This window comes from Trichechus manatus, unplaced genomic scaffold, assembly GCF_000243295.1.
Source record: "Trichechus manatus latirostris isolate Lorelei unplaced genomic scaffold, TriManLat1.0 scaffold00010, whole genome shotgun sequence".
NCBI lineage: Eukaryota > Metazoa > Chordata > Mammalia > Sirenia > Trichechidae > Trichechus > Trichechus manatus.
In genome coordinates, this window is record NW_004443946.1 from 2,567,223 (window position 1) to 2,582,694 (window position 15,472).

General features: G+C 39.8%; 1 protein-coding gene across 1 annotated transcript in view; it reads right to left on the reverse strand.

The window, feature by feature from the left end:
* The window catches only part of PYGL (glycogen phosphorylase L), a 54,142-nt gene that overhangs the window by 24,194 nt on the left and 14,476 nt on the right, over positions 1-15,472 (reverse strand). Inside the window, exon 4 of the mRNA XM_004370855.1 lies at positions 12,904-13,007. Within this exon, the coding sequence (XP_004370912.1) occupies positions 12,904-13,007 (104 nt within the window). The remainder of the gene's footprint in view (positions 1-12,903; positions 13,008-15,472) is intronic.

A 15,472-nucleotide genomic window follows, 5' to 3' on the forward strand; every position in this document is an offset into this window, starting at 1 on the left:
GCAGGCGGGCTGTACGTTGTTATTTGCTTGTCTGTGGGCACGATACTTTTCACCTCCTTCTCCAATGGGCAGGGTCAGTCACTCAGGTATGGTACAGCAGGGCAGGTCCAGCTGAAGGGGAGTTCCTGGGATGGGTTGTTTGTGGCAATGTACCAGGGCTGACAGTGCAGACTGGGAATCAGTGCAGGGCAGGTTCCAGTAGGCCATGCCTGTGCTGTTTGGGAGTGTTATGTTCAGTGCACGGTGCAGGTAGGCAGGAAGGAGGGGGTAGACTGTGATGTGTGGAGCTAAGATGGGTGTGAGAAAGAGGAGAGAGAGGTGAGAGGAACAGGATCCAAAAACAAACAAAAAAGAGTACTAAGGGAGCTTGCTATTGGAGTGGAGAGATGAGATACTGAGAAATGGGGGAAAAAAATTAAAAAAAAAAAGGGTAAAAGAAAAAATGAATAAATTGAGAAACTGGAAACGAAGAAAGACAAAGGGAGTAAGAGAGAGAAGAAAAGAAAACAAAGAAACAAAAGAAAAAAAAAACAAGAAAAAAGAAATGCCCCCAGGGATATCCTTGTGCGTCTGCACAGAGTAAAGGAGCAACTTCCAAGCCATGTGGTACTGCCCGGCTAGAAGCGGTTCCCAAGCCAACAAAAGAAGAAGAAAACAAACAAACAAGTCAAAACAGAACAAATCAGAGCAAACAAACAAAAAAGCCCAGGGGGTCCCACTAGCGTGGTGGCATGGGCCAGGGAGCAGTTTCACAGTCGAGCGGGGTTTTGCAGCCTTTCAGGAAGAAGCAAAGATGGCACACGGAGTCAGGTATTTGACAGAAAGGAGGGGGAGGTGGCGAGAGGTAAGGAAGAAATTTAAAGAAGCGGAAAAAAGCAACACCAGAAGCCAACAAAAGGCACTCAGGGAGCTGGCCAGTGCAGGCAGGTGGAATCCAAGTGAGACTGGGGTGAAGCTGGTGCTTCCTGGCCAAGAGACTGTGGCTGTAGGAAGCAGAGGAGGCTAAGTGGGGGTAAAGAAGGGTGGGGGGTGAGAAAGCATATATTGCTGGTTACTGGTTGTTCTGTCTCCTGCTGGAAGCGCCATGAATCTGCTTTCTCATACCCTGTTTGCTGATCTCCGATAGGAAGCCAAGATGGCAGATCCATGCTGCAGTAGCTGATAGGGGACCTCTGCATGTATCTCCCCTTGCTCTCTGTTCTTGGTCAGTTTCTTAATCCATTCAGTGCTCGGCTGAGTTCTTTATCTCTTCTTTTGATGCTTAGGGTTTCAGGATTGATGTGTGGCTCTGTTTGACTTAGTTTTTCTGATCTTTGCTGTGAAGGGACGGCATGGTGCTTCTGGTGTATAGCGCCATGTTGCCCAGAAGTCCCGGGGTGTACTTTATTTTATTTTAAATCTTTTTATCTCTTTCTTCTTTTATTGTATACTGTCTTACCCTTCACCAGAGTTAGCACTTATCTGTTGTCTATTTAGTGTTTTTCCATCCCCATCCCTCTTCTGTACTTTATTGTATTTTTGGTGAAAGTTTACACAGTAAATTATGTTCTAATTTAACAATTTTTACACATATTGCTCAGTGACATTGGTTACATTTTCCACAATGTGTTAACATTCTCATTATTTCCATTCTGGTTGTTCTGTTTTCACTACTCTAGCTTCCCTGCCCCCTCCCCACCCCCCCACCTTCCCATCTTTGCTTTAGGGTAAATATTGACCATTTGGTCTCATATAGATGATTATTTAAAGGAGCACAGTACTCACAGGTGATACTATTTATTTTATAAGCCAATCTATTATTTGGCTGAAGGGTGATCTCCGGGAGTGCCTTCAGTTCCAAGTTTAAAGGGTATCTCAGGGCAATAGTCTTGGGGGATCCCTTAGTTTCTACCAGTCCGGTAAGTCTGGCCTTTTTAGGAATTTGAGGTTTGTTCTACATTTTTCTCCCTTTCTATCCAGGATGATCTATTGTGCTACTGGTCAGAACTGTTGTTAGTGGTAGCTGGGCACCATCTAGTTCCTCTGGTCTCAGCATAGAATAAGCTGTGGTTTGTGTAGGCTAATAGTCCTGCAGACTAGTTTCTTCTTTGAGTCTTTGATTTTCTCTTTTGCTCCATACAAGTAAAGACCAATAGTTGTATCTTAGATGGTCGCTTGCAAGCTTTTAAGACCTCAGATGCTACTCACCAAAGTAGGATGTAGAACAGTATCTTTATGAACTGTTGTTGTTAAGTGTTGTCAGGTTGATTCCGACTCATAGCAACCCTATGTACAACAGAACAAAACATCGCCCAGTTGTTAATGTGTCTCTTCCTCCAATCCTGATGCCCTGTTCTTCTTCATATAGTCCAGCTTCTCTGATTATTTGCTCAGCATACAGATTGAATAAGTATGGTGAAAGGATACAACCCTGACACACACCTTTCCTGATTTTAAACCACAGTGTATCCCCTTGTTCTATTTGAACAACTGCCTCTTGATCTAGCTACAGGTTCTGCAGGAGCACAATTAAGTGTTCTGGAATTCCCACTCTTTGCAATGTTATCCATAATTTGTTATGATCCACTCAGTTGAATACCTTTGCATAGTCAATAAAACACAGGTCAACATCTTTCTGGTATTCTTTGTTTTCAGCCAAGATCCATCTGACATCAGCAATGATATTCCTCATTCTACATCCTCTTCTGAATCTGGCTTGAATTTCTGGAAGTTCCCTGTCGATGTACTTCTGCAACCGCTTTTGAATGATCTTCAGCACAATTTTACTTGTGTGTGATACTAATGATATTGTTCGATAATTTCAGCATTCTGTTGGATCACCTTTCTTTGGAATGGGCACAAATATGGATCTCTATCAGTTGGTTGGCTAGGTAGCTGTCTTCTAAATTTCTTGGCATAGACGAGTGAGCGCTTCCAGCATTGCATCCGTTTGTTGAAACATCTCAATTGGTATTCCATCAATTCCTGGAGCCTTGTGTTTCGCCAATGCTTTTAGTGCAGCTTGGACTTCTTCCTTCAGTACCTTGGTTCTTGATCATATGCTATCTCCTGAAATGGTTGAACGTCAACCAATTCTTTCTGGTACAGTGACTCTGTGTATTCCCTTCATCTTCTTTTAATGCTTCCTGAGTCATTTAATATTTTCCCCATAGAATTCTTCAATGTTGCAACTTGAGGCTTGAATTTTCTCTTCAGTTACTTCAGCTTGAGAAATGCTGAGCGTGTTCTTCCTTTTTGGTTTTCTAACTCCAGGTCTTTGCACATTTCATTATAATACTTTACTTTGTCTTCTGGAGCCACCCTTTGAAATCTGTTCAGCTCTTTTACTTCATCCTTTCTTCCATTTGCTTTATCTGGTGTATGTTCAAGAGTAAGCTTCAGAGTCTCTTCTGACATCCATTTTGGTCTTTTCTTTCTTTCCTGTCTTTTAATGACCTTTTGCTTTCTTCATCTCTGATGTGCTTGATGTCATCCCACAACTCATCTGGTCTTTGATCATTAGTGTTCAGTGCATCAAATCTATTTTTGAGATGGTCTCCAAATTAAGGTGGGATATACTCAAGGTCGTATTTTGGTTCTCGTGGAGTTGTTTTAATTTTCTTCAGCTTCAACTTAAACTTGCGTATGAGCAATTGATGGTCTGTTTTGCAGTGGGCCCCTGGCCTTGTTCTGACTGATGATATTGAGCTTTTTCATCATCTCTTTCCACTGACGTAGTTGACTTGATTCCTGTGTTTTCCATCCAGTAAGGTCCACGTGTATAGTCACCGTTTATGTTGTTGAAAAAAGTATTTGCAATGAATAAGTTGATGGTCTTGTAAAACTCTATCATGCGATCTCCAGTGTTGTTTCTGTTACCAAGGCTATATTTTCCAACTACAGATCCTTCTTCTTTGTTTCCAACTTTCGCATTCCAATCACCAGTAATTATCAATACATCTTGATTGCATGTTTGATCAATTTCAGACTGCAGAAAAAATCTTCAATTTCTTCATTTTTGCCATTAGTGTCTAGTGTGTAAATGTGAATAACAGTCGTCTTAACTGGTCTTCTTGTAGGCATGTGGATATTATCCTATCACTGACAGTGTTGTACTTCCGAACGGATCTTGAAACTTTTTTTTGACAATGAATGCAACGCCATTCCTCTCCAATGTGTCATTCCCAGCATAGTAAACCACATGATTGTCTGATTCAAAATGGCCAATACCAGTCCATTTCAGTTCATTAATGCCTGGGATATTGATCTTTATGCGTTCCATTTCATTTTTGATGACTTCCAATTTTCCTAGATTCATACTTCATGCATTCCACATTCCTATTATTAATGAATGTTTGCAGCTGTTTCTTCTCATTTTGAGTCGTGCCACATCAGCAAATGAGGTCCTGAAAGGTTGACTCCATCCATGTCATTAAGGTTAACTCTACTTTGAGAAGGCAGCTCTTCCCCAGTCATATTTTGAGTGTCTTCCAACCTAAGGGGCTCATCTTCCGGTACTATTTATCAGACAAAGTTCTGCTGCTATTCTTTTTAAGTTTTTCACTGGCCAGTTTTTTCAGAAGTAGACTGCCAGGTCCTTCTTGCTAGTCTTCTTAGTCTGGAAGCTCTGCTGAAACCTGTCCACCATGGGTGACCCTGCTGGCATTTGAAATATTGGTGGCGTAGCTTCCAACATCACAGCAGTACTCAAGCCACCACAGTGTGAGAAAGTGGCAGATACGTCTTTATGAACTATGTTATACTAGTTGACAGAGTTGTTCCCCGAGACTATGGTCTAAGCCTTCAAACCTAGTAAACCTATCCTGCGAGGTGTTTGGTTATGTTTCGGAAGTATCTGCAACTACACCCCCTATGTACTTTATTACATATATGAATATGTATGGAGCACACACAAACATGTACATACATATGCCTATATATACACACTATGGAGCCCTGGTGGTGCTGTGGTTAAGAGTTTAGGCTGCTAACCAAAAGTTCGGCAGTTCAAATCCACCAGCCGCTCCTTGGAAACTCTATAGGGCAGTTCTATTGTGTCCTATAGGGTCGCTATGAGTCAGAATGGACTCAGTGGCAATGGATTTGTTTGTTTGTCTTCATATACGCCTATACATGCACACCCATATACTCACATGTGCCTTCCTATACACATATATGCATACATATCTATCCATGTAATCACAGATATATTTTTTTGGTTGTTATTACTGTTGTTGCAAAATTATAAATGTTATAGCATTTACCAAAATTGTCCCACATTGTTTTGTACTTCTTAGTGTCATCATTGACCTTAGTCAAGGTGTACAGACTTCACCCATATTAAGTATTACCTTTCCCATCACCAAAAATAACAAGTGCCTACCATCTAGAAAGTGATTCCCCCTCCCGGTCCCCCGTCCCTGGTAACCATCAAAGAACATTGCTTTCTATATGTATACCTATTCTTGTCTTTTTATAAAAGTTAGACCGTGCAATATTTGTTCTTTTGTGATTGACTTATTTCATTCAGTACAATGTCTTCCAGATTCATCTGTTATATTTTGATGACTCATCATTCTCTATAGCTATTTAGTATTCTACTGTATGTGTGTACCACAATTTGTTTATCCATTCATCCACTGATGGGTACTTAGGCTGTTTCCATCTTTTTGCTATTGTGAATAAAGCTGCAATGAACATAAGTGTGCATATGTCTATTCGTGTCACTGCTATTAGATCTCAAGGGTATATACCTAGGAGTGGGATTGCTGGACCATAATGTATTTATATTTCTAGCTTTTTGAGGAAGTGTCATACCATTTTCCACAGTGGTTGTATCATTTTACAATCCTGCCAGCAGTGTATAAGAGTTTCAATCTCCCCACAACCTTGCCAGCGTTTGCTGTTTTCTGTTTTTTTGATCAATGCCATTTTTGCGGGGGTGAGATAGTATCTCATTGTAGTTTTGATTTGCATCTCTCTAATTGGTGGGGGTGTATTTTTAAAGTAAATATATTATCAGTGAAATTTTAAAAACATTACATATATATTTAAAAAAATGGAACTGTGCTCTGACAAAAAGAGAAGGGAGTAAGGTTTTTTTAGAACACAATACTCTTGTCAATGAGATTATCCCAAATATGGTTATTTTACCTATTTGAATCCCCATCTTTACCCCTTAGAAATTCTGCTTTAGTTTTGGAATATATATCTTTTAATTTATATATAAGATATATATATTTATGTTACATATCTTACAATTTACAAGATATTGCTTATAAATTATGACACAGCACCTAGATACCTTGTTATTATGTAAACATTAGTTCAATGTCTGTCCAAGGCACAGTGTGACACTGTAGAGAGACAGAAACAAACACAGCTAATATCTTTTGAGATATCAGACAAAATATTGATGTCAACAGGCAGTCAAGTAAATGCACATTTATTTATTCAAGTGTTGATCGTGACCGTTTATCAAAAAAGCCAGTATGCCGCCCATTAATATTAACTACTAGCATAATGATGAACGAAAAGGGAATTCATAGAAACTACAACTTTTGGTAGGGAAACAGGCCATTTCCTAAATCTTCCACTCTGTTAACGAGGCTTAATGGTAGAGCTGGGTGTTAGCTGCTGGAGGAAGGAGGATGCAGGACGAAGTCTAGGGAAGGCTGGAGGAAAAACTGAATTAACCAGCACTTCTAAAACTTAAATGTGCATACGCACCATATCTTGTTAAAACGCAGATTCTCAGCTGGTCTGGAGAGGTATCTGAAATTGTGTGTTTCTAACAAATTCCCAGGGTCTGCTGATGCTGCTAGTCCCTCAACCACACAAAGAGCAACAAGGAGCTACATGGTGATGCAAAGTCAGTAACTGTAATTCTGTCCTCTGTCCCCAGTCATAAAGAGAACAACAAAAACAAAACTGTTGACGCTCACCAGTTGCTAAGAAGCTTCAGTTAGAGTCCACTAGCTTGTGTTAATAACTAGAAACTCTATAGCAAATAAATGAGGATATCAACAAAGGATCAAAACATTCTGAATTACAATATGCTGCCCTTTGCTGCAGTTTTGGGGTTTTGAAATACTGGTCAATGTGAACACTGCTTCCTGTAACAGGAAGGAGTGGCAGGCCCATTTGCCTCATTTCAGCACTCCGGGCTGTTGTAAGGCACTTTTTTTCTTTTTATTGTACTTCAGGTGAAGGCTTACAGAACAAATAGTTTCTCATGAAACAGTACACATATTGTTTTATGACATTGGTTAGCAACCCCACAACATGTTGTAAGGCACTTTTGAAGGTACTACATGAAACAGTAGGATGGCGAGCCAGTAACTGTCTTCTGCTGCATGGGAGTGCATGGGAGCACTGATGAGAGAGACTTTCTCCTGAGAAATGCAGTAAGATCATATGTGGTTCTACCCACAAGAAGCTTGAAATGCTTATGGAACAGAGAATAATGAGCTCTGAATGTCCCACCACCAGTCCCTTCCCTGGTAATACACTACACAAGTCAGAGGCTGCATTCAATCTTTTGGAGGTTCATTCTTAAGTGAAAGGGTGTAGTCTAGCTGATTGCTCTCAAGGCCATCTATGTTGGTCTAATTTTTGCTTATCACATAATGGCTGGCTTTAATTTTACTGGTTAGCAAGTTCTGTAGGAGACCTTGTTTGCTTGCTGCTCTTTATTTTGAGTCTCTTGCTGTAGGTAAAGCATTAGTTAATAATTTTTTCAATTTTAGCCAGGCCTAGTTTTAATGTAAATTGAAAAACAGGTCTTCCATAACCACAACCTGGCCCTAGCAGATCTTAGGAGAAAGACAGAATTGCCTCCTACCACTTTCGCCTTCCCCCTATTAAAACCTCCACTCTACCCTGCTTTCTTTCAATGAATTAATAAATCGTCCTTTCAATACAGATTTCCATGTAGCCAGCTATCCCTGAATGCACTAATGTATAGAGACATATGGAGAGTGGGGGCAAGACAGGAGAAGAGCTTTCATATATGTCCAAGTGTGATGTCAGCTCCGTTTCATCCCAGAGCTCCACAGGGCTGGGATAAAGCCAGTGTGCCTCTGTGGGGGTTAAGGAGCAATGTGCCAACCTGGTAGGGGGAGGGCAGATGGACTTGACTTCCGCCTGGAGGAAATACTCATGGACTCTGTATCCCAGCCAGCAGTGAAACAGAGGTCAGCTCAGGGGGCTCTGTCAGTGACCAATTTCTAAGAAATGCTTTTCCCCTTAGCTGTGGGGTACATAGAACATGAAGAACCAGTGAACAAACATCAGGAAAAGTCAATAAACTTTGCTTTCTGATGATATAAATAACAGAACAACGTTTCTGGACAACACCAAGAATTTAGCAATGGAGTCCCTAGACGGTACAAATGGTTAATGCACTCAGCTGCTAATCAAATGGCTGAAGTCCACCCAGAGATACTTCAGAAGAAAGGCCTGGTGATCTACTTCCAAAAAAATCAGCCATTGAAAACCCTGTGGAACACAGTTCTACTCTGACACACATGGGATCGCCATGAGTCAGAGTTGACTCTACGGCAACTGTTATTTTTTTTTTTTTAAAACTAGATACTTGCTGGGTAACGTGAACTGTGCATGACTGGCTACAGCAAACTTGGCACAGGTTTTAAGAAGAAAGAGAAGCATTCAGGCGGACACTGTCTGATTCAACTCTGAGATACCTACTGTGAGTGCTTTTCTACCCTGAACTTTTTTATTTATTTTTAATAGTACTTTAGATGAAAGTTTACAGAACAAATAGTTTCTTATTAAACAGTTAGTACCCATATTGTTTTATGACAGTGGTTAACAACCCCACATCATGTCAACACTGTCCCTTCTCAACCTTGGGTTCCCTATTACCAGCTTTCCTGTCCCCTCCTGCCTTCTAGTCCTTGTCCCTGGACTGTTGTGCCCCATTAGTCTTGTTTTGTTTTATGGGGCTGTCTTGATGTCATCCCACAACTCATCTGGTCTTTGATCATTAGTGTTCAGTGCATCAAATCTATTTTTGAGATGGTCTCCAAATTAAGGTGGGATATACTCAAGGTCGTATTTTGGTTCTCGTGGAGTTGTTTTAATTTTCTTGTCCCTGGACTGTTGTGCCCCATTAGTCTTGTTTTGTTTTATGGGGCTGTCTAATCTTTGGCTGAACGTCTACCCAGAACTTCAGTGTAACTGTTAAACTTTTATGTGAGGTCGTTGCAATCACCTTTTTCCCTCTTTCCCCACAGTCGCCAGTTATTTTTACAGACAACGATCGCTGTTACAGTTTCAATAATCCCATTAGAATTCATGTTAAGTAAAAAATTTCAGTGATAAAATTATTTTCCCCAGGAGATTTCATAATGAACACTTTATTACTGCAAATCTTCCTTGAAGAGAGGCTCAAAAATTAAGTCTAACAACCTTTAAAAGTCTTCCCAGCTTGTGAAACTGTCATCAGCCTTCTCCATATCTCCCCTTGTTAGAGCCATGAACAGGGACAGGACTATATCCTGAAGAAGTGTGCCACTTTCCAGACAGATGGGTTTTATTTTTGATGAAAATGGCTTCTTTTTCAGGGTATAATAAATTTTACGTTTGCCCTTTAAAATCCCATCCCAGTAAACAACGGATGTTGTAGATAAAATTATGTGACCTTTAGATTCAATTTTAAGTCACAATGAAACACCAAGAAGTGATGATGGTTAATAAGGCTAGCTTTAGAATATTTTGAATTAGCAAAAGCCATTATTAGCTCTCTCTTTCTTTAAGAACATTGGAAATATATACCTCCTTGGTCTGATCAAACAGAAAAGAATAGCTTCATGGAATAAAGACCATTTAAAAGTAGTAGCAAGGGTAGGTGAGATTAATCAATTTTATAAAAGTAACCTTTTACAAAATTTTGGGGGAAAATACACTTGAAGAAAAAATTTTTTTTGAGATTTATTTGCTGAGTTTCTTTCAAATTTTTCACACAACAGTAGTTAAAAGATAAGAAACAAATTCTTAAACATTCTAGGGCATAATAAGTATCACACAATATACTTTCAAAGACCGAAAATGGATACCATGTGTTGTTTGGTCAGGTTGTGTCAAAATGTTGGTCATAACTCCATGGCCCCCAGACTCTCTGTTAACCCAGAACTAAAACCATTCCCGAAGCTAACTCTTCAGACAAAGATTAGACTGGACTATAAGACATAAAATGATACTCGTGAAGAGAGTGCTCCTTAGTTCAAGTAGATATATGAGACTAAATGGAAAGCTCCTGTCCAGAGGCGAGATGAGAAGGCAGAAAGGGACAGGAGCTGGTTGAATGGACACGGGAAATCTGGGGTGGAAAGGGGGAGCGCGCTTTCACAGTATAGGGAGAGCAACTAGGGTCACATAAAAATGTGTGTATACATTTTTGTATTAAAAACTAACTGGAGCCATAAACTTTCACTTAAAACACACACACATACACACACAAAAAGCTAGGCTTCTCACCATGTATCTCTATGGAAGGGAATGAACTCTTTTGTTTTTACATCTTTTTATGATTATGAAATACACATTTCTTATGAAATATGTGAAATGTAGAAAAGAAAAAACATGATAGCAAAAGTTACCTGTAATACCACCTCCCAGAGATAATTACTGTTGAAGCTTTGATGTATTTTTTTCTTGTACTTTTTCTTTGTTTCTCTGGTTCTCTCTTGATAGTTGAGGTCATACCTCCATATAATTGTATATTCCCCCTTTTAAACTAATATTATGAACAATTTCCCATTTCATTAAAATTAATAAAAAATATTAGTGGCTATATTAATATTTTATAGTGCCACAATTTATTAAATTATCCCTCTTTTCTTAGGTGGAGCCCTGGTGGTGCAGTCGTTAAGAGCTATGGCTGCAAACCAAAAGGTCGGCAGTTTGAATCCATCAGCCACTCCTTGGAAACCCTATGGAGCAGTTCTACTCTGTCCTATAGGGTCGCTATGAGTCAGAAATGACTCGACAGCAACGGGTTTGGTTTTTGGTTTTGCTTAGGTAAAATGACAATTTTATTGTGTACCTATTTGTATGCCAGATGTTTTACATATCTTCATAATAATTCTGTGAAGTTAGTATCTCCATTTTACAGATGAGACAATTTAGGCTCAAAGAAGTTAGGTAACCTAAGTGAGGCAACACGCCTTATGAGGGTCACGAGTTGAAATTAGATCTTTGATTCCAAGGCCCAAGCTTTTCTTCTACACCATGCTTAGTCCCAATTTTTATTTATTTAGGCAGAGCTGAAGATACACAGCAATGGTCCTTAGCAAATTTGTAAGTTTGTCTTCCAATATGTTCCCAATATTCTCCTTGTGAGCCTCTTCCTTGGCACATTCTCTCATCATACTAAATCTTCTAGTTCCTTCCCTCTATGAACCAGAGAGTGTCCAAACACTGGAGGGGTCTGTGTGGTTGCAACAGTAAGCTCATTCTCATCAGGTCATCCTTCCTCTTCCCTGGCATGAGCCTCAGCCTAGGCCCCTGTGATGGTTAAGACTGTGTATCAACTTGGCTGAGCCATGATTCTCAGTGTTTATATGTGATCACTCCTATGATGGGATCTGCTGTGAACAGCCAATCAGCTGAAAGAGAGTTTCCTTGGGGGTGTGGCCTGCATCCGAATATAAGCAGATGTTCTGGCTTTTTGCCCGCTCTGGATCCTGCAGCTGCCTCCTGTCTTCTGAATTCTGGTTCTTGGGACTTGAGCTATCAGCTTATCTGCCAATCTTGGGATTTGTCGATCTTCACAGCCTGTGAATGAAGCCCTGCTCTCTGACTGGCCGATCTTGGGTTCACCAGCCCCTGTGGCTAGGTGAATCAGGAGAAGCCTCTATACTGATCCATGGACTTGGGACGTTCCAGGCTACAATCGTGTGAGCCGTTTCTTTGATATAAATCTCTCTCTATACATATTTATACGCTTTACTGGTTTTGCTTCTCCAGAGAACCCAGGCTAACACAGCCTCCCATCCAATCCCTGAGCATGGAGTCCCAGAGTGTGAGAGGGGCTCCGAGAGCTCAGATTTTCTGGAAATCAATTCCAGTATCTCTGGGTCAGTGGAGTATGTATATGAGACAGAAATAGAGAGAGAGAGCCTAAATTGCACTTAGCATAAGAGAAAACTGTACATACTAGGGCTCACTGCAGACTCAAAGATAAAAGAAGCAAATACCTGGGAATCTAATTTGGTTATAGAGTCATTTGTATAGATTGATTACTATTATATGAATTTATAAAGAGTACAACAATTATAATTAAACATGTGGCAGATTTAACAGTTAACAATATTGCCTGATTTCATCTTATAAAAAAATTACAACACTTAGCTTATCTACCTTGTAAGATAGACATGTTAAGGAAGGCGAGACTCTGAGTACAGTAGTAGTGACTATAGACCCAGAAATCTGGGGATACAGTCATGCATTTACCAGGAGTATGATGAGAAATAAGTCACTTCACTTCTTAAGAGCCTGTTTTCTTGCTTAGAAAATAGCAACATGCTTTCTAGCCTCAGGAGTTATAGGGGGAGATTATGAGTTAAAAGATGTGCTACTACATTTTGCATGTTGCAGAGCAGGGAACACTGCACATTGTAGGTGGTCCACATTCAGGCAGTCAGTGATAAATGTTTCTAGAGCGCTCTCATGAGCTGGGCACTGTGCTAGGTGTTACGGATGTGGCGATGAATGACAGTGGCAGGCTCTCTGCTCTTAGGGAACTTATATCCCAAAGGGGGGGAACTGATAGTATTTACTGATGTCAACCAAATGCCAGAGAATTTAGTAGACTTTAAATGTCTACAGATTATAAAATCATCCAGAGCACCATGAAGAGAAGTACTTTAATGATGAGATTTAAAAAGATGGCTCACATACCTGCCATCCATCTCGGATCTTCTGATTGAAGATTCCATATTCGTATCGGATCCCATATCCATAGGCTGCAAGTCCCAGGGTTGCCATGGAATCCAAGAAGCAGGCTAAGAAAAAGGCATGGTTATGAAGCTTAGTCAAAATTTCAAGTCTTCTTCTATAAAATAGGGTAGCTACAGAATATTTTTCTATAAAAAAACACATTTGTCTTTTTAAGCACAGACACTATTATACGGTAGGTTTTGATTTTTTTATAATTATAAAATTAATACTACATTGTGAATATACTAAAAATCACTGAATTGTACATTTTTAAAAAGCAAATTTTATGCTATTTAAATTATATCTCAATAAAAATATTAATACTATAGAAAATCCAAAAAATGCAAAAATGTGTAAAAATAAATATCTCACCATCTAGAAAGAACCACTGTGAACAGGCTGGCATGTATCCAATCTATTTTTTAATACATATACACACTGATATATATACATACACACACATATATGTACATACACATACACACATTGATATATATACATTGGGATATATTTCAATGTATATGTATATATATTTTACTTAATTAGTACTCAACAGCAACAGGCTTGGTTTTGGTTTATACTATATATAACTATTACAAAACTGGATCTTATCCATATTCCTATATTTTCTTCAAAAATGTTACTTTAGGGACTTCAGGCAACATGGCGCTCTAGGCAAAGGCACCATGCCGTCCCTCCGCAGCAAAGATCCAAAAAACTAAGCCAAACAGAGAAAACAGCAATCCTGAAATCCTAAACATCAAATGAAGAGATAAAGAACTCAGCCAAGCACCAAATGGAATAAGAAACTGACAGAGAACAGAGAGCGAGGAGACGTACATGGAGAGGTCCCCTATCAGCTAATGCAGCACGGATCTGCCATCTTGGACTCCTATCAGAGACCAGCAAATAGGGGGTACGAGAAAGCACCTTCACGGAGCTTCCAGCAGGACACAGAACAACCATTTCCCGTCTCTCTATACCTTCCTTCTCTTCCTGTCTCTTGGATACCTGGCGCTGAATACCTCCTATGCCTCCTAGACAGGCTGTACTTCAACACCTGAGAAAAACTTCCCCAGACCTCGTAGCTGCACCCGTGGGATCCCTGGGAGCTTTGCTGTTCTTTTTTCTTTCTAATTTTTATTTATTCATTCTTTTCTTTTCTTCTTCTTCTTCGTTTTGTTTTTCTCCATTTCACAGTCTCTTATCTCCACTCAAACAGCAAGCTCCCCTTGCACTCTTTTTTGTTTGTTTGTATGTTTTTGGCTCCTGTTCCTCTCTCCTCTCTCCCATATCCATCCTAGCTCCACACATAACAATCTCGCCCCTCCATCCTGCCTACCTGCACTGTGCGCTTAACATCACACTGTCAAGCAGCACAGGCACAGCCTACCGGAACCTGCCCTGCACTGATTACCGACCCACCCTGGTGGCTGTAGTAAGTGCCACAAACAACCCATCCCAGCAACTCCTCTTCAGCTAGAACTGCCGTGCTGTACCATATCTGAGCGACTGACCCTGCCCATTAGAGAAGGAGGTGAAAAGTATCGTGCACAGACAAGCAAACAACAAAGAATATGCAGACTGCCTGCTCAGACATAGCCAAATAAAAAAAAAAAAAAGGATAAAACAAACAAATCTACAATCAATGAATGAGAAAAATAACTACTGAACGCCCCAAAGACAGCAGACAATATCAAAACATTTACAAAAACAGGACAGGATGGTTCTAGTACATGTCCAAAATAAAACACCAGGTGACTTTCCACTAGAAGAAAAGACACTAGAACTACCTGATAGGGAATTCAAATCTCTAATACTAAGAATTATCCAAGAGTTGAAGAAAAAAGCAGACAAAAATGGGGAAAAAATAGACAAATTCATGGAAAAGGCAGACAAATTCATGGGAAATACAGACAAAAAATGGAAGAATTCAGGAAAATAATGCAGGAACAAAATGCCAGAATAAACTCACAACTAGAAATTATACAAAAACAATTAGAAATCCAAAAGATAAAAAACAAGATTTCAGAAATGGACAGTGTCATAGAAGGGCTGAGGAGCAGATTTGAAACAGTGGAAGACAGGATCAGTGGAATTGAAGACAAACACTTGTATACAACTCTGTTTGAGGAAAAATCAGAAAAAAGAAGGAAGAAAAATGAAGAAACCCTGAGAATTATGTGGGATACAATCAAAAGCAAAAATCTGCTAGTGATCGGAATTCCACAACGGGGAGAAAAAAGAAGACACAAAGAGGATCATTGAAGAATTGCTGACAGAAAACTTCCCCAACATCATGAAAGATGAAAAGCTGACCATCCAAGAAGCTCAACGACCCCCATGTAGGATAGACCCCAAAAGAAAATCACCAAGGCATATCATAATCACACTCGCTAAAACCAAAGACAGACAAACGAATCCTGAGAGCAGCTCAAGAAAAACAAAAAGTCACATACAGAGAAGAAACAATAAGACTAAGCTCAGATTATTCAGCAGAAACCAAGCAGGCAAGAAGGCAATGGGATGA